At 40.0% G+C, this 19,931-nt stretch overlaps 1 protein-coding gene across 1 annotated transcript; it reads left to right on the forward strand.

The window, feature by feature from the left end:
* Window positions 1-1,343: 1,343 nt before the first annotated feature.
* On the forward strand, window positions 1,344-4,045 carry LOC134298195 (uncharacterized). Its single transcript, XM_062977602.1, has one exon. It carries the CDS (start codon window positions 1,708-1,710, stop codon window positions 3,838-3,840), a length of 2,133 nt encoding a protein of 710 aa, XP_062833672.1. The 5' UTR covers window positions 1,344-1,707; the 3' UTR covers window positions 3,841-4,045.
* The last annotated feature ends 15,886 nt before the right edge of the window (window positions 4,046-19,931 follow it).

A 19,931-nucleotide genomic window follows, 5' to 3' on the forward strand; every position in this document is an offset into this window, starting at 1 on the left:
GTTGGCAGGAGCTGCGGCTAACAGTGGGCGCTTATTCCACTCCCGGGATTTGAACCTGGGACCTTTTGGTCCGTAAGTTCAGCAGCTCAGCACTTTAACACACTGTGCCACCAGTGTCATATATTCCACTAATTTGAATTTATAGTTCTTCCTTGTCGAATCTAGACACAAGGAAAAGGTTTTCATGTGGGAACTCTTCATGTGGGAACTCTTCATGCCTCACAGTTAGGCTATGTTTCTACTCTGAAAAAATGAATCAATCCTGTGAGGTCAAGAGGAAATAAATAAGACCAAATAAAGCCCTGCCTGTACCCTCCTTTCTGCACGGACATATTTTCCCACCCATCCAGTTATTGGCAGCCAGATGTGCAAACCTTTTTCATCAAATAAGCTGGAATAAGTTAAATATCACACTCATGGCAACTGATAAAAGAGACACAAAACAGTCTCTGCAAATCACAAGGACTAATAGATTGTTTGACCAGCCACAGTTTATTTCAGGGCATCATCCATCTTTTTATTAACTTCAGGCTCCCATCATGACATCCCCTTTTAAGCAGTATGTTTGCTTTTCTCATAGGTTTATTATCTGGTTGAGGAATGAAACAAAACATGGATATTCATTGTGTTGTCGAAGGCTTTCATGGCCGGGATCACAGGGTTGTTGTATGTCTTTCGGGCTGTGTGGCCATGTTCCAGAAGCATTCTCTCCTGACGTTTCGCCCACATCTATGGCAGGCATCCTCAGAGGTTGTGAGGTATGGAGAAAACTAAGCAAAGAGGTTAATATATATCTGTGGAAAGTCTAGGGTGAGAGAGGTCAGTGTGAATGTGTAGTTAATCACTTAAATTAGCATTGAAAAGCTTATCTGCTGTCTTCTTCCTGCCTCTGGGGCATCCTTTGTTTAGAGTCGTTAACTGCCCTTGGTTGATTCATGTCTGGAAACCCTCTGTTTTCAGAGTATTGCTTTTTATTTACTGTTCTGATTTTTGAGTTTTGTAATACTGGTAGCCAGATTTTGTTCATTTTCATGGTTTCTTCCTTTCTGTTGAAGTTGTCCACATGCTTGTGGATTTCAATGGCTTCTCTGTGTAGTCTGACATGATAGTTGTTAGAATGGTCCAGCATTTTTGTGTTCTCAAATAGTATTCTGTGTCCAGGCTGGTTCATCAAATGCTCTGCTATGGCTGATTTCTCTGGTTGAATTAGTCTGCAGTGCCTTTCATGTTCTTTGACTCTTGTTTGGGCGCTGCGTTTGGTGGTCCCTATGTAGACTTGTCCACAGCTGCATGGTATCCGGTAGACTCCTGCAGAAGAGCTTCTGGAACATGGCCAATGCTTCTGGAACATGGCCACACAGCCCGAAAGACATACAACAACCCTGTGATCCCGGCCATGAAAGCCTTCGACAACACATTGAACATCTCTACGGGGAGAAATTGTTCCAAGACACACGGAGATTGGAAAAACTAAGGACCAGGAAAGCACATCTGCTGTGCTCCCTGACCTTCCTTCTACGCTGCAGAGACACAGATACCATCCCACAATTTCTTGCAGCCAAAAGGACCTTCAAAACACCACAGGCTCATCGCATTTACAACCGCCTGGAACGCAACCTCTTGAGAGAGAGAATCCACACCATCCGTAAAGAACTCGCAAACACAGACAAAGAACTGCTGCACCTCCACATCAACATCAGCCAAAAGATGAATACCCAGGACTGGGATAAAATAGACAGCCTTACCTACAAGAAAATGGAGAAAGACATGGTTCTCCACACCAAGAGACAAAAACAAAAATTTGACAAATGCCGTAAGCAACAGCCAAAGCCAGAACTGGATAAATCACGGACCATCATCAATCTGACAGACAGACAACTCACTGAAGACCAAGTATCCATTCTAGAAAAAGGAGGAAATTTTGCAGTCACCACCACCAGGATCCCAGTAGAAAACATCATTGCCAATGTTGAATCAGCAATTTACCAGCTCCCTGAGGAAGAAGCAGAGGAAGTAAGAATGGAAACAGCAAGGATCCTGAGAAATGCAAAACTCCCCCCCAGCAACATAACGAGAAAAGAAAGACAGGCCATCAAAGATCTCAACTCAGATCCTGAAATCATCATTCTTCCAGCTGACAAGGGGAATGCCACAGTAATCATGGAAACAAAACAATACAAAGAAAAAATCAGACAACTTCTAGATCCCACAATTTACAAGAAACTGAAACAAGACCCCACTAACAAAATCACCAGAAAAACGAACACTCTAATCAAGAACTCCTCCATTAACTTTGACATACGCCAACAGCTGTGCAAATCAGAAGCCCTCCCACCCAGGCTTTACGGACTCCCCAAAATCCACAAGGACTCCATCCCACTCAGACCCATTGTAAGTGCCATTGGATCGCCGACTTACAACCTGGCAAAATTTCTGGCTACACAGCTACAAACCCACATTGGGCTCACTGCACATTATATCAAGGACTCTACACACTTTATAGAAAAGATCAGCAACCTCAATCTAAGCACCAAGGACATCCTGATCAGCTTTGATGTGGTGTCCCTTTTTACCAAAGTCCCAGTAGCTGACACCCTCACACTAATCAAACAAAACTTCCCAGAAGACATCACAGCCCTGTTTCACCATTGCCTCACCACTAGCTACTTTCAGTGGGACACTGGATTCTATGAACAGAAGGATGGAGTGGCCATGGGGAGCCCTCTCAGCCCAGTAGTAGCAAATTTCTATATGGAATACTTTGAAAAACAGGCCCTAGAAACAGCACCAAAAAAGCCAACTGTTTGGTTCAGATACGTAGATGACACCTTCACAATTTGGAGCCATGGAGAGGAAGAACTCAGCAAGTTCCTGGACCATCTTAACAGCATCCACCCAAACATCCAATTCACCATGGAAAAAGAAAAGGAAGGAAAACTGCCATTTCTAGATGTTCTGGTCATCCGCAAACCCAATCAACAATTGGGCCACACAGTTTACAGAAAACCTACACACACAGATAGATACCTTCATAAAAACTCCAACCATCACCCAAGTCAAAAAAGGAGCACAATCAAAGCCCTGACAGACCGTGCACAAAGAATCTGCGAACCTCACCTCCTCCAAGGTGAACTCAACCACCTAAACTGGGCTCTACAGGCCAATGGATACTCCACCACAGACATCAGAAGAGCTGCAAGGCCAAGAACAAGCCAGGAGAGCCAAGACAAAGATCCACCCAGAGGAAAGGTGTTCTTACCATACATCAAGGGAACTACTGACCGCATAGGGAAGCTGATGAAGAAGCACAACCTACAAACTATCTACAGACCCACGAAGAAAATCCAACAAATGCTACGGTCAGCGAAGGACAAGAGGGATCCTCTCTCTTCTGCAGGAGTCTACCGGATACCATGCAGCTGTGGACAAGTCTACATAGGGACCACCAAACGCAGCGCCCAAACAAGAGTCAAAGAACATGAAAGGCACTGCAGACTAATTCAACCAGAGAAATCAGCCATAGCAGAGCATTTGATGAACCAGCCTGGACACAGAATACTATTTGAGAACACAAAAATGCTGGACCATTCTAACAACTATCATGTCAGACTACACAGAGAAGCCATTGAAATCCACAAGCATGTGGACAACTTCAACAGAAAGGAAGAAACCATGAAAATGAACAAAATCTGGCTACCAGTATTACAAAACTCAAAAATCAAAACAGTAAATAAAAAGCAATACTCTGAAAACAGAGGGTTTCCAGACATGAATCAACCAAGGGCAGTTAACGACTCTAAACAAAGGATGCCCCAGAGGCAGGAAGAAGACAGCAGATAAGCTTTTCAATGCTAATTTAAGTGATTAACTACACATTCACACTGACCTCTCTCACCCTAGACTTTCCACAGATATATATTAACCTCTTTGCTTAGTTTTCTCCATACCTCACAACCTCTGAGGATGCCTGCCATAGATGTGGGCGAAACGTCAGGAGAGAATGCTTCTGGAACATGGCCACACAGCCCGAAAGACATACAACAACCCCATGGATATTCATGTTGGAAATGTTTTTAAGGGATCATAATGGTTAAAGTGCTCCTTCTACTTGTATGTGCAGCCAAAATAAAATCTATGGAAGTGGCCTTAAGGGCTAGAAAGGTGTGGCTCTGAATCTGGTGGAGCTTGTAGCCCAGAACATTTCAATGTTGTAGCATTCTTTGAGCTAAATTTGCTACGGGACCTCTTTCATCCTGTGCACACCTTGTGGCTAAAACCATGTTGCTAATATATTTTTTGTGGTCTTAAATGAAAAGTCTTAAAATCAACACATTTCCTTTTGTTTGGGAAATACATAATTAGTAAGAGTATTTGAATCTAAACCCTATTGTTAGTCCTGATTTATTACTTCTATAGAATTTACCTATGTGTTTCCTGTAATCAACGGTTGATTTAGATGAACTAAGGTAATGGTTCCCAACCTTTTCTTTTGACCATGCCCCACCTAACCATCTCTAAAATCCTGATGCCCCGACATTTAATTCTAATTTTTTGAAAAGTGAACTATTCACGGGAATGGAAAATGCAAGATTTCTATGCTAGAGCCTGATTAATACATGTGTTGTCAAAGGCTTTCATGGTCAGAATTACTGGGTTGCTGAGAGTCCAGACTGTATGGCCATGTTCCAGAAGCATTCTCTCATGACGTTTCGCCCACATCTAAGGCAGGCATCCTCAGAGGTTATGAGGTCATCACAACCTCTGAGGATGTCTGCCATAGATGTGGGTGAAATGTCAGGAGAGAATGCTTCTGGAACATGGCCATACAGCCATAAAACTCTCAGCAACCCACAGATTTTGCTAATGAAAACACTTCAAGCTTGATAAAATTAAGTAATGAAATAGATCAAATAGGAGTAATATTCAGGGAACAATTGATTTGATTAATCTGCATCAAATTCAGGGTAACTTCAGTATCCAACTTCATTGTGTGTATTTGGTGAGAATATGTGAGAATATCCTGTTACCTGACACTGATATTCTTGAGGCTAATGATCTTTTTTTATACAAAAATATTGACTTACCTTTGAAAGTAATAATTGTGATTTGGATTTTTTCACAGATTTTTCCATAACAAAAATGCATTTTTATATATTTCATATATTATGTATAGCTTGTAATCTCAGTACACTGAGAGGAGTGTATTTGGAAAGAAAGTTGCCTCCCTTTTCTGTGCTCATGCACTCCTTAGTGAACTCTATGCTCTCACCATTCTTCTTTATGAGGGGACTGTCACCAGCTGACTGCAATGTACAATCTGATTTTAATTTTAAAATGTGTATCTCACAATATATATTTACATACTGTATATGGGACCCCTGTAACCATAAGAAATGCAAAGAAATCACTGTTAATAACTCATTCTTGAATTGCCGCGTTTAAAAATCAAATTGTCCCCTATAGGGGCATGTGCTCTATGTTGGTAACCAGGGGTCTATGGGAATTGGGGCCTAAATATCCTGAAGGGGGCAAATCTCATTTTGTAAGCTAATAAGCAGAGTCAACTCTGGCTGGTCCTTCAATGGGAGACCACTAACAAATATTGGGTATTTTAGAGGAATGAACTGGCAAACCACATCGGAGTACTTCTTGCCTAAAAAAAAACATATGAAATTCATGGGGTCACAATACGTCAACAGGCAACTTGAAGGCCATACACTTATAAACATCATTGAAAGCAGATCCATATCTAACTAATTCTTTCTAGCAAATAGAGGACAAAAATTGATTAGCTTCCACAGTGAAAGATGAAACAGGCCTGAAAGTACAATCTGCATATCAAATAAATGCTTACTTAGAAAATTCAAGAGTGCAAAAGAAATTTAAGCCCATCTATTTGTCTTGCCCTCCATATTGCCCTCCACTAGTTTCTTGTTACCTATGTTGATGACTTTTATTTATAATATATTTACCCAGAAATAAGTACAGGATTCATCAGGGGTCTCTTTGGAATTTAACAACAATAATCCAACATAGAGTTTAGTATGCACAGGATGCAACTTTATGCACGCTTTCGTGAAAGCTCCATTAGTTCAACATGACTTATTCCTGAAGAGATATACAGGATGCTGTTAGACTTAGGACCTCATCACATGGGCCTTTCACCCCATCCTATGACACTGCCAGGGTGGAGCTAGGCCGGAGCCCGCCGGAGCCCATCATATGGTGCAGGGCTACTTCCAGCAAGGCTTCATCCTATTGACTAACTGTGTTCTCATTACCAAAGCCAGGGATAATGTGGGGGGAACCGGGCAGCAACAGTTTCCCCCATGTGAGGGAAAGGGGCAATGCAGGTGATGCAGGCTGCTTAACAACAATTTCCCCCGCTCCCTAATGGATTCACCTTACTGCTCAACAGATTCCCCTGCTGTTCCTCAGCTTAAGGAACTTACAGGTGTATATCTGAGAAGAAATCAGTGGTTAATTCTCCATTGAGTTAGTCCAATATTGCTTACAACTCCATCATTAGATTCTTAGATTGAGAAATCTATTGACAACCTATTTCTAAAAGCAATAATGTGAGAATGTAAAATGAGGATTCGTGTTTCAGTAATTCTGGAATTTAATGAAAGTATATATTGACTTCCCTATTCTATGTTCTTATTTAATAGGCCCATTGGGTGGTGATCATATTACTGGCAGAAGACTTTTGTTTCTTCATAATTTTATCTGAGTCAACATTAGCATTTTACCCCATTCATAAATTGATTGAACTCAGATTTTGCAATTCAGTTTAGACATGAATTATTCACCACGTTTCTCTTTGTACATAGTTGGAAAATGCTTCTAGTTTTTAGTCCCCATTCCAGTTAAATAAGAAACTATAATACGATTTTCTAACTGCTTATGTAGGCTAGGTTGTTCTTTCAAAAGAAGTTCTAGCCTTAATTTGAAGTACAGTAACCAAAATAAATAGCATGCCTAGCAGCAGTTCATGTTTCCTTTCTGGGTCTATTTCATATTCAAAGCATGCAAAAGAGAACCTACATATATGAAAAGCCATAGGCTCACTCAGCAATCAGGAATACTTTCCTAGCATGAAGTAATGATTTCCCAAGATTTTGTCTTGACAATTTAGCGATTTCATTTCTCACAAAATAAGTGAGCTGCCTGAATTTCTGGCTGTGCTCATCATCATATAACTATCTCTCAAATTATATATTGGAAACTTTACTGGTTAACCATCTATCCTTTGTTTGGCAGTCAAAAGCTATGATTAATTCATTGTGCTTTCTTTCACTATTAATTATAATGAAATCTACAAAAAAATCTAGAAAAATTATATGCAAGCTACACGAAGTAAAAGTCTGCAAACTAGACTAAGAGGGCAAAGTATCAGGGGGATTAAAAATTATTCCTATTTCTCAGCAAGTCACTAGTGGTGCAAAAGAGACAACTGATGTTGCATCTACACTGTAGAATTAATGTTATTTGCCATCGCTTTCATGGCTCAAATGGGAGTTGTAATTTTACAAGGTATTTAGATTTTCTGCCAAATATTGTTTGAGCCTGCTCTTCTTACTTTGAAATGCAATAGCAATGGAATATAAAATTAATATTACTTAATATTAATTTTTAAAAGATGTGTCTTCTTTATCTGGAAAACATGCCATTGCATGTTTGGACCAGGTTTTAAGCAGTGTACATTTGTGCTCTTATTTCTACTTCCAAATGGGGGAATCACAGATAGATGCATTCCTCAGGGACTGAAATGTTAGCTGCTGGTTCAGGGTGTATATGTTTTAGCAGTAGCATTTTATCAAATAACTATCTCTCCTGATGACTAAGAGAACTTTTTAATAGGTAAAATCAGTGTTGATTATATACTATGTGTGACTATTATAGGCATGTGTGGGCAGAAAGGTTAATACATTTTTGAGTAGTAACTTTTCTGAACTTACTTGCAAGTCTATGTTTCTGAATACATTTTCTCTTTCTGTCTATCCTTCACCTTATCTCTGAAAATAGAGATACCTGTTATCCCAGTTATCCTAAAGATGCTTTACAGTCATCTTAATGCAAAGCACATAGTAAAACAGCCAACACTTTCTGCCTCTTTATTGATCTACAGAATATGATATATGAGATGACTTCAACCATCTTAACAAAATCAACATTTAAGCAGTCAGAAGTTTAATATTGGCATGAAGTTCTGCACTTGCAGGTTTGCTAAGAGAAATGCATTTACAACACCATCTGTACCTTGTTATACCTTGGAATGACATGAAACTGATTTTCCAGAACAAAATGCATTCAGTTTGGGGCACCTTCCACACAGCTGAATAAAATCCTACATTTTCTGCTTTTAACTGGAATATATGGCAGTATTAAACAGTGAAGAGTAAACACGTCACACTGGCAATGAAAGTCCTCATAGGTAAAGCAATAGTATTCCCTGTAGTAACCTATGGATGCAAGAGCTGGACCATAAGGAAGGCTGAGCAAAGGAAGATAGATGCTTTTGAACTCTGGTGTTGGAGAAAATCCTGAGGGTGCCTTGTACCACAAGAAGATCCAACCAGTCCATACTCCAGGAAATAAAGCCCAACTGCCCACTGGAAGGAAGGATATTAGAGACAAAGATGAAGTACTTTGGCCACATCATGAGAAGACAGGGAAGCTTGGAGAAGAGAATGATGCTGGGGAAAATGGAAGTAAAAAGGAAGAGGGCCAACCAAAGGCAAGATGGATGGATAGTATCCTTGAAGTGACAGGCTTGACCTTGAAGGAGCTGGGGGGTGGCAACGGCCGGCCGACAGGAATCTTTGGCGTGGGCTGGTCCATGAGGTCACCAAGAGTTGAAAGCAACTGAACGCATAAACAAAAAAAAAATATGGCAGTGAGGATACAAATAACCCAGTTCTAAGCAGATATTGTGGGATTTTCTGCCTTGATATTCTGGGTTATATGGCTGTGTGGAAAGGCCCTAGGAAGTAGGGAAAGCTGTGGACCATATGTAATAAGTGATTTTAGGCAACATCTTATCTCTTGTCTTTGTCCTCTAATGACTATTGCCAAATTTGAACTTGTCACCGCATGACCATATCCGCATTTCTGTGGCCATTCATGTGAACAATCTTTCTATAAATGTCTGTTTCTAGGCCCTTTACTCCATGTATCTGAGGAAGTAGACTCAGGATGCATATATTTTCATTGTTATATATTAAAAATTCCTATACTCTCTCCAGGTGAAATTCTTCAAATATCTGGTGCTTGGTAATCTGTGTACATTTTGCAGATTTTCTTCTTTTTATTCCCTATATTGTGATGAGAGAATCAATACAGCCTGTGGGCCAATTAGTTTTCAAATTCAAAACAAATCCTCACATTTTGACCAGAAATAACCTCATGCTGATGTTCTAGTTTTAAAATAATTCTGTTTTCTACTAGAGTGTCACCTTCCAGCTCTTATAGGAATTTATTACTTGATTAAACATGAGCTAAGGCCAAGCAAGTCAAGCCAACACATTGTCCCCATGGAGTAAATGTATATAATTTATAGCACCGTAGCAAGACATTATTCTTAGAGTTAAACAACAATGAGGAAACAAGCCAAAACAAAAAGTCATCTTCACTTACTTGTTAGCTGTTCAGATCTTATAGCACATTTAAACATGCAGCTACTTTGTATCTTATACCAACCATAGGTTTTTAGGGAACGGTCAGGGCACAAATACGATAAATAAACAACCCTAGATCCTTTTTGTTATGTATTGTTCAAGCCACCCTATAAGAGAATATCTTGTTTGTCTCACCCATTTATTTCACTTATTTCTGTTGAAATTAGTTTTGTCAGTATTGGTACATTTCTAGTAAATCTATTTTTTAATTCTAATACTAATTACGTCTGTCTGCAGGTATCATTGAAGATTTGGTGATCAAATCCAAAATTTAGAATGACTGACCTGCCAGTCTTGAGGTCTCTCACCTTAAAAGCAGTCTTGTGAGCCCTGATTCAATCTCAACAAAACAACAGCAACAACTGTGATTAGGAAAATTTATTCCTGCCTATTTGAAGCTGTAATATCCTGCAACACAAATCCTGTTAACAAAAACTAATCACCACTTTAACACCAGTAATTATAGAAGACAATTTTCTGCAACAAGTTCTCGATCAGCAAAGCAAATTGTCTGAGACAGTCATGTTACCATGCATAAAATGAGTTTGTTTTTTTTTATTACATAACCTTCACATTTTGGGAAAATGTAATCTGCGGGTAGCTTAGAAGGGCGACCACCCAAAGCCAAATAAATCCATTGAGAGGGGGTGGGTGTAAACTCTCAATTTGCTGCTTCTTTCATAAAGGATAATTACTGACTCATGTTGCAAAGAAAAACTACAGTTGATAAAACAATAGCCATAACATTCCAACTAGAATACCCTCATTGAAACAATTATTTTACGGTGACTCTTAGGTAAATCCAACTGATTCACTAAGGCCCCATCAACACTGACATACAATGCAGTTTCAGAATGCAGTTTAACTGCACTGAACTGGATTATATGAATCAACACTGCCATATGTGCAGTTCAATGCAATTAAACTGCATTTCTGAAACTGCTTTATATGGCTGGTGGGGCCTGTGCCCATTTTAATTGAAACTAGCAATGGGTTTCAGGCAAACCTTTAGAATCCTCCTTTCACTGGTGAAAGGGCTTTGCTCACAGGAGGTATCTCCAATCCATACTCACAGATCCCTGCCCTCCTGGGCCACCTAATATATGACCTCATCAAATGGGCCAAAATTCAGCAGCATATATGAAATATATTTAAATTTATGAAATATATTTAAATTCCACTATTCATACTGATGCAGGTGGAAAAAAGGAATAAATACGAGTAGATAATACTGGACACTTCACTGGAGGTCAGAAAATTCAGAATTGGGTTCAGGTAACATGAAAATAGCAATACTACTTCTTTAGATGCTCTTGGAAAAGGAGTTCCCAGTACCTTCAGTTGGAGGACTGATTGGCAATCAGAACTGGTTCCAATGAAAGCTTATCATATAGAAAATGGAAGCAAGAGTAGTTACTGTTCATTAGGGCACAGGTCAGATGGGCATAGTGATGGTGAAAGAAAACAAGAATGATAGTTTGTTTGGGATTTTTTAAATCTGAGGAATCACCCATAATGTGTTACTAACAATAGGTTTCCTCCGCCTCACAACTCACTCTTTCAGATTCAGCAGGGGGAAATGTAATCTTACCAGTGATTGTGTTCATTCCCATGACATCACACCAACGGAAACTGAATCCAGGCAGCAGCAGTCTGTCTTACATGGAATGAATCAACACTGGGATGGAGCACCACAGTCTGGTTAGATTTTCTTATTAAGTGTTACTTCTAAAACTGCATTTCAGTACATAATCAGAGATAATAATGTTAAATCACATATTTCCATTTCCCTATGTTCTGCTAGTCGAATAAATCCCCAAACCAAACCTCAGCATTAGGGCTTATTTTACCTCTTGATCTTTTCAGCTTTCTTTAAAGCCAAGAGAAATTGAGGGGGGATAGAAACCTCCATTGTGCTTAATCCAAACTACAATGGTTTAAAATGAAAAGCTGAACTGTAAGCCAGACATTTATGGTCCAAAATAAACTGGATATTTATGTTAGTCATAGGGTACAATTGTTTAGGGAATGAATCAGCAAGCACATTGGAAACTCACTGGAGGGATATGGCAGAACCTTCTATATGTTATAAGTCTCAAATGATTCAACTTTTAAAAAGTCATTCACAGCCATGTCACATAATATATGATTAGCCAAGATGAAGCCAATGCTCAAAGAATTGTCTTTGATGTACTGGTATGGACAGTACATGATGCCTGCACTGTGAAAATCTCATTTAATCAGAGCTGGAAAGCTACTGATAGCTAGTTAATTGTAATGAATGCTTTTTTCCTACAACCAAAACATATCTAAATTACATTATGATTGTAATTTAACAATGGCCTAAATCCTACTATTTTTATCTATCCCAACTAGACTAGATTTGATGAGTCAGGGAAATTTACGAATACTGAACAATTGATTCAATGGGTCTACTGTAGTTGGAAGTATCAAAGGGATACTTTCTTTCCTTTTTGCAGTAAAACCATAAATGTTAGTCACATTTATAGTTACAGAAGTGTGAGCTCACTAAATAATAATAATATTTTTTTCATTTCATCCTTTTTCTGTAGAAAAAGAAACCCAGTGGCTATACAGTGAGTTAGGCTGAGGAGCACCTGAATCCTATGGTATGCAGAAGCGAGCGAGCGAGCGAGCGAGAGAGAGAGAGAGAGAGAGAGAGAATTTGGTAGGGCTTTTCCTTTTCCCTTCAATATTTCCAAAACTCAGTGGATAAATTCCAGTTCTTCTATTTACAATAGAAATCTTGTGTGTTCCTCTGCACTGATAATCTTTGCCATCTTATTGCTTGGGCACACCCTTTCAATCACACTCTGGTGTTACTTGGCTACAGGTGTCCCAGTTTTCATTGGTGAAATGCTTGCATTACAGGCTTTTAAATGATGGTGCCATTTCTTTTCACAATCATTTTTCAAGAGCATTGCCATTTTTGAGCTAAACATTTCCCTGTAAATTATAACAAATAAGCATTGTCCGCTGCCTTGGCCATTTATGAAGTCATGAGATTTTTACCCAGCCAGAGCAAAGCTACGTATCCCCAACGCTTTTCAGCATTCATTCCCACTTTCAGCAATTGAGGGAAGGAGGGAGGGAGACTCTGACTGTCCAAGCTGATCAGGCAGACAGACTCTCTTCGCATATCTGCTGACAAAAAGGTCACTTTGCTAGCTTTTATTATTCAGCTTCCACTCCAGATCTTGATTTTTAACTTGACACAAATAAGTCACATTGTGCTTGCCAGATCTCCAAGGTTGCCAAGCTGTTTTTGGATTATTGGGGATAATTTATTTTGAAGGCAGCCTGCTGAGTTTCTTTCCATGCATGGAGAGTATTGTAATGCTGTTTTGACTGACACCCACAAGAAAGAGCCTCCACACCTTCCATTCACTCATGCTCAATTGGAGAAATGTAGGAAGTAAAGAGATTAATTTCCCTCACTGCCTTAGCAATTGTAGTTTACCTTTTGGTTTTGACAGCATTAAACTAGCCCACTACTTAGAGCACCCACAATCTCTTGTAGTTAACAAAAATTGCTTGCTAATAAATCATTGCTATAACCAACCAATTCTGGAAGCAGGTACCATATCAGCTATTACATAAAATGTTGTAGCAAAGGACTGTGCACATCTCATAGACTGCCTCCTACCCTTTCGGTTTGCTTCCTACCTTTTGAGTTGCTGGTGCCATGAACGATGCTGTACTTTCGCCAATGTTCAATGAAGATTCAGATGGTATTTTGATCAGTTTATGTATGGATGATTATCTTGATCTTTGCTGTAAGCTTGGAAAATGTCCTGAACTGCCCATGCTCGGGAATAATTTGTGGTCAGGTCTTTCATAAGGTTAAGTACAGGGGTAGCTTTGCACATAAGGTTGCTAAATGTACTACCCCTCAAAATGTGCATTACGTATTCTGTCCATATGTGTTCATTTTCATCATTTGTGGCACATCATAAAGTGTGCCTTTTAAAATGAACATACTGTTTAGTCATTCAGAATGTATTCTTATGTGATAAAGCAAATTATCTTTTGATGAATGTTTGTTGATTGTGCGAAAGGGGCTTGAAAAGTTGTGCCAAGAGTCTAAATACTATGGAATAGAGTAGATCAAAACTAATGTGTTATTGAACAGTGAGTTAATGCTTATGTAAAATCCAGTGAGTTAGTGGATCTACTTTACTCATTACAGTCAAAAGGATTTCATTAAGGCTGGATCTACACTGCCAAATAATACAATTTGAACAGCAGCTTCAGAGACCTAGGTACTATATGCCGATACTGCGGAACTTTGAAAATATCTTTCTCAGCCTTATATGGTGGCTGGAGATTTTGGATTTTTAGTCCAAATAAAGGGAGGTGTTCTAGTTTTTGCTGACATGTTATCAGTGGTCACCGAGCTGTAAACATTATCATTCAATTTAAACTAGAACTTTTTATTTGGGGTTTTATGGATGAACACTTGGAAAAGAGCCATGGGACATTACTTCAGTATATGACCATGACAGCAAGACTGTTGTATGTACAAAGATGGAAGAATTCAGTATTATCTACTAGAGAGAAATGGCTGGTAGCCTTAACTTATTTGGCTAAAATGGATAAACGATTTGAGTATAAAAATCATTTGTATCATTTCTAAAGTATCGGAAATCCCTTATGGCCTTTGGTGAATTTCTGTGTCTCCAGTATACTGGAATTTGTTTACAATGCTGATTGGGACGCAGCTCAAAAAGACTTGCATTTACACTGTTATTCCTAAATATTGGTTGGACTTCACAGTTTCAAGGCATTCGAGAGCTGAATTTCATAAGTTTCCTGGAACCACTGGTGTAAGTAATATCTTTGGTGTCCCTGAGCTGTACTATACAGTAAAGCTCCAGTATCCATTGGAGGTATGTTCTAAGGCAACTGTGGATATCTGAAATCATTGATAATAGCAAACCCTGTATTCTAACTGTGCCTGCTTCAGAAGCATATCACAGAATCACACTGGGCTGGCCTGTAGCCAGGATTTTGATTCGGGGGGGGGGGGGCTGAGTTTGAGTGAGAGAAGATCTACCCTAGCAAACCTTTTGTATTTTTATCCCAGTCTCCCCATGCATATGAGATATATTGAGCATGGTGATCAGATCATGATATTAATGAACATAACAGTTTTAAATAATAAATGTAAGGCCTTCTCACGGACCAACCTCAAGCCCCCCCCCCCCCCCCGGCTACATGCCTGACACTGGGTGATCTAAAGAGGCCCACAAAAACTATGGAGCAGGGGAGATATTTCTTGAAGTATGATTAAGTGAAACAAAGGAGACCAAATCCACTGACCAGCAGATTGTAGTGCACTTAAAATACAGCAAGAATAATAATACTCCCCGTTTGGTGGGGGGGGGGGGAACACATAACTTTGGAGGACATATGACAGGTGTACCCATAAAGTACATGAGATTATCTCATTTGTTCAATAAATATTTCTCTAAAGGTTAATGTTATACTTGAAAAAATACACATTATACTTTCTACTGTTTATTTTACAAATGAGATAATCCCATATTCTTTATGGGTACACATATGACATGTCTTCCAAAATTAAGTCGTCCCCCCCTCCACACACACACACGGAGTATTTCCTTAAAGTGTTATTGATTGGGGGAAAGTAGTAGCAAATATATGTCAAATTTTTGGCTCATTTTTAAGAAAAAAGAAGCAGGAAAAGAAAAACAATTACTGCGGAGGTTACATTTTTCATACTTGCAGGCACTATTGTATGTATTTTCTCTAGAAGGAAATTGTAAGATGAGATTACAATGAGATTCTAAGAAATACGGAATACTATCAAACAACTGTTCAAACTAGCTGCTTTGAATCTCTTCTTTGGAGACAAAATGTGGGCATAAATAAAAATATTAATAACTGTTTGCTTTTTATCTCACAGGTAAAAGTAAGCATACATGCAGCCTAGCAATATCAACGTGCAGTTAAAAGAGCGAAACTTATTAATGAGGAAGAAGAGTTTGAAACAGTTTCTTTTGTTCAAAACTACTGCCCTCCTCTCTTCTCTATTCCACTGAATTAACTGAATGAAAAATTCCCTTTTTATGATGAACCCAGTTTGCAGGAATTGAAATAAAGTGAGGACAAAGAGGGAAAGTGAGAGGAAGCAAGAGAGCTGGAACATTTTAAAAGCAGTAAAAAGGTGGGATAGTATAGGATTAATTAGAACAGTTCTTTGGTATGTTGTAAATGACCACTACCTCCATTTGTTTAAGAGATTTAAAAAGAGAATTAAGGATTTTCCCCACCCTCATAGTCACTGGACTACAATTCTGCCTATTTTCAAAGTAGCCAGAGGGTAATATTTGGCTCCCCCATTAGCAACATAAGGTAAAGGTAAAGGTTTCCCCTGACGATAAGTCCAGTCATGTCTGACTCTGGAGGTTGGTGCTCATCTCCATTTCTAAACCGAAGAGCCAACATTGTCCATAGACATCTCCAGTGTCATGTGGCCGGCATGACTGCATGGAGCGCCGTTACCTTCCCACCTATTGATCTACTCACATTTGCATGTTTTCGAACTGCTAGGTTGGCAATTCGGCAGCGCAGCGCTTTAACACACTGTGCCACCGGAGGCCATATTAGCAACGTAACATCTTGGTATTTCACAGCTGGATCCTGCTACTTGCATGAGGTAGTGAGAGGTGGTAAATCAGAAGAACAGTCTTGCAGCCCACAAGGAAAATTGTTCACTTCTTTTCAGGCTACTCTGAGGTAAGTAAATATCTCCCTTCTCTGTCACTTTTCTTATACAGTTAGAGATAACTGAAATGAGAGATGTATAGATTTCCATACTGAGACTTTGTTGACTGTTGTAAAGATGGAAGGCAGCCAAACCAAATAAATGGTGATGATTAAAGACCAGCACTTGGCAAAAACACAGTACTGTCCTAAGATGGAGTTGATTGCTACCTTGAAGAAAGCTTACTTTGATCTTTTGTCTCCTTAACCCCATGGAGGGAAGATGTTATACTTGTGTTGCTGATGAATGTGTGAAACAGCTTCTAGCCTCCTTGACAAGAGTTCATTTCCTCTGCCACATTCACTTGTCAGCAGGGCTTCTAATCTTGGCCTTTCAGAATAGCTTGCCTTTCCTGAGTAACCAGAATGTCAGAAATATGTCTGACAGACACTTCCTGAACATACTCCATGTAACTGTTGACTTGTTGCTCCCTCACCCCAGGCTGACCTGCTGGCTGGAGTCAAAGTGATGGATTATATCAAAGGAGTTGTCAACACAATTAAAGTCCAAGGGTAGGAAGCCTTTCCCCCTCCCCTGCTGACATTTCTTGGGTTGCTTACATACTTCTGCTGATGGCCCATTAGTTAGACCAAAGGGTCTCAGGTGGATTAAGATAACACAGCTCCTGCAGGCAGCATATCAGAACATAAAATATAGGTATTCAGCACCACTAAAGCTGCTGCTAAATAAGAGAGCAAATTTCTGTGTGCTGTTACAGTTGTAAGTCAGAGATATAGGTCTTGTGTCTCAGTTTTCAGTGTCTGGATTCAAGCACAGCATGACATTGGCAAAGGGAGAAATAAGATGCAGTCATATAGCATCAAACTAGAGGATGATGCCCACTTAAAAAGGACAGACTATCTGTGGGACCATTTCTGGACAGCACTGTTCTGCATCTGTGTCTGATAAGGCCAACATAATATACATCAGCTAGTAAGAAGCTCTTATTTATATCCATCAGAAGAAAATCAGTGGGTAACACTGATCATAGCATCTGCTAAAGAGGAGATCTGCCTTATTAAAACAGATTCAAGCAAAAATCAGCTTAGTATGCTGATGAAACAAAGTACATCATGAAACTACTTGCTATTTAGAAAATGTAAGTCAATTCTCAGCAATAAGGAGGAATCAAAGCAGGCAGCATCCTGACTTAGTTTCATCCCCCCTGTAAAAGACAAAAGGCTGTTCTACACAGACTGATAATGAAGAGCCAGTCTGGTGTCCCAGAGGCCACAATAGCCCTGCATGTTGGCCTGATTGGGACTTCCTGGACCACCTCAGAGACAACAGGGAGTATTGGTAGTCCAGCCACACCAAACATGGTTGGTTCTGCTGAGCAGCCACCCTACAGGACCTCCCCACTCCCATGTTGGGTTTGTCATGGCTGATGACAGCCACACCTACCTTCTTGTGGATGTGCTGGATGATGTCAGTTAAACCACCACCTTGCTAAGGAGGTTGATCCCCCTCCCATTCCATTGAGTGAGCAGACACTCTAGTTGATGTCAACCAAAGGGCCCACAAGAAGGCTGGGGTGTTTTGGCCTGCAACAGCTGCAACACAGAGGAAGCAGATGATAGGGGACTGTTACCCCATATCCCCAAATAGCCTGAGCCTGGGGAACGCAGAATGGATGTCAAGACAGTTGCTGCCAGCTCAGGTTAAGAACCACTCAGCAGTCTTGACTGGTCCTAACTTGGGGAAAGACACCTGAATCCTGATAGAGGATTTTGGTTTTGTTCTGAATTAGCTTAATCTGTTGCAAATCCATATTAAAGTGGTGTTGTCCTGGATTGAACTGGACAGTCTGTAGGGCAAATTTGCATGCGCACTCACTAACCAGTCAGTGTAAATGTTCCCTTTGATACCATCAGTGAGCCTTTCCACTCTACATAATTATAGTTCCAGGATTCTACTTTACCTGCCTTGGTTTAATCCTGTGGAACATTGGAATTTGCAGTTTAGGTTAGACAGATTCATAGAATTCATCAACACTGGAGGCTGGCAATTCTGATGCCAATGGGGAAGTGAATCCACTTGGGTTTTCTTCTAAACTTCAATGGCCAAAGTGCTAAATCTGTTTGGGGGATAGAGTTCAGGACCTTGGACAGCTCTTTTGAAGTTGGAACTAAAACTTAAGATAGAATTGTCTTGAAAAATTTCCATGCATGCCTTCAGCATTCTGAAGACATGCATGGAAATCTTCAACATTAAAAGACCTGTCCCAGATTTTTTTAATCTGTACTCTAACCTCATTCAGTGCTTAGTAGCTTTATGGGAGAGTGGGCTACAGAAAAGACCTTAGAATATATCTTCATAAAATAGGTCTATTATCTTTCATGTTATAGTTCTGGATCCCGTTGACTTTACTGACTCCCCATTATGACATGAATGCACCCCATTTTCTGCTGGTGTATGTATATGGGCTGAAACTATTAATGTTCTGGTGTATGTTCGTTTTCTGCTGAAAGTATGGCTTCCTATCTTTACCCAAATTATTCCCTCCTGTTCCCCCCCCCCCACAACTTCACAACTACACAACTTCAGTACAGGTTGAGTTTTCTGTTAGTGTTTTTGTTATTATGGAGTGAAATGTGTAATATATTGTTGCTATGGAATTGTGTGCATTCATTCCGGCAAGCATTCCAGCAGTCCAGAAGTTAATTGCAGCAGCCCTTGATTGATTGCTGGAAGGGAAAATGGACAGAGACTTCCGTGTGTGCTACATGACAGGAAGATACATCACAGTCTGGAATGCAAAGGGAGGTGCTTCTGTGCACAGAGAGAACGGACTTTGTGAGTGATGGACGTGCTCCATGTTTGATCATGTGTCGGGGTAGCTTTGGACAGTTAGCATTGTAAATATTGTAAATAAAGCCCGCTGTCGTGCTTTGTCAGTGCTGCTTTTGCCATTTGCAAAGTGTTCTGATGGGGCGAGCAGAGGTGGGACCTGGCTCATCTATGAAGTCCTGTCGGCGATTCCCTGACATTTTCATTATCTGAAACTCCAGACTTCAAACTATTTTGCCACCAGCTGCCCACTACTGCCTTTGGAGAAAGGGGGCTAGTAGAATGTCCAGGATCTACTGAGTTTTCCTCAAGGACCACTGATGAAGGAAAGACAGGGGGTTAACTGTGCTTATATAACACCCTTGTAAAAAGGAGACATCCCAGATGCTTCCATGTTTTCCTTTTGCCCGAACAATGGTGTGGAAACAGCCATTAGGGCAGACCAGCCTCATTGGGTGCCACGTGTGTTCAGTCCAGAGAAAATGAAATACACTTACAGAGAATGGCCAATATGTGGATTTCATAGAATCATAGAATAGTAGAGTTGGAAGAGACCTCATGGGCCATCCAGTCCAACCCCCTGCTAAGAAGCAGGAAATCGCATTCAAAGCACCCCCGACAGATGACCATCCAGCCTCTGCTTAAAAGCC

The sequence above is a fragment of the Anolis carolinensis genome, chromosome 1 (assembly GCF_035594765.1).
Source record: "Anolis carolinensis isolate JA03-04 chromosome 1, rAnoCar3.1.pri, whole genome shotgun sequence".
Classification (NCBI taxonomy): Eukaryota; Metazoa; Chordata; class Lepidosauria; order Squamata; family Dactyloidae; genus Anolis; species Anolis carolinensis.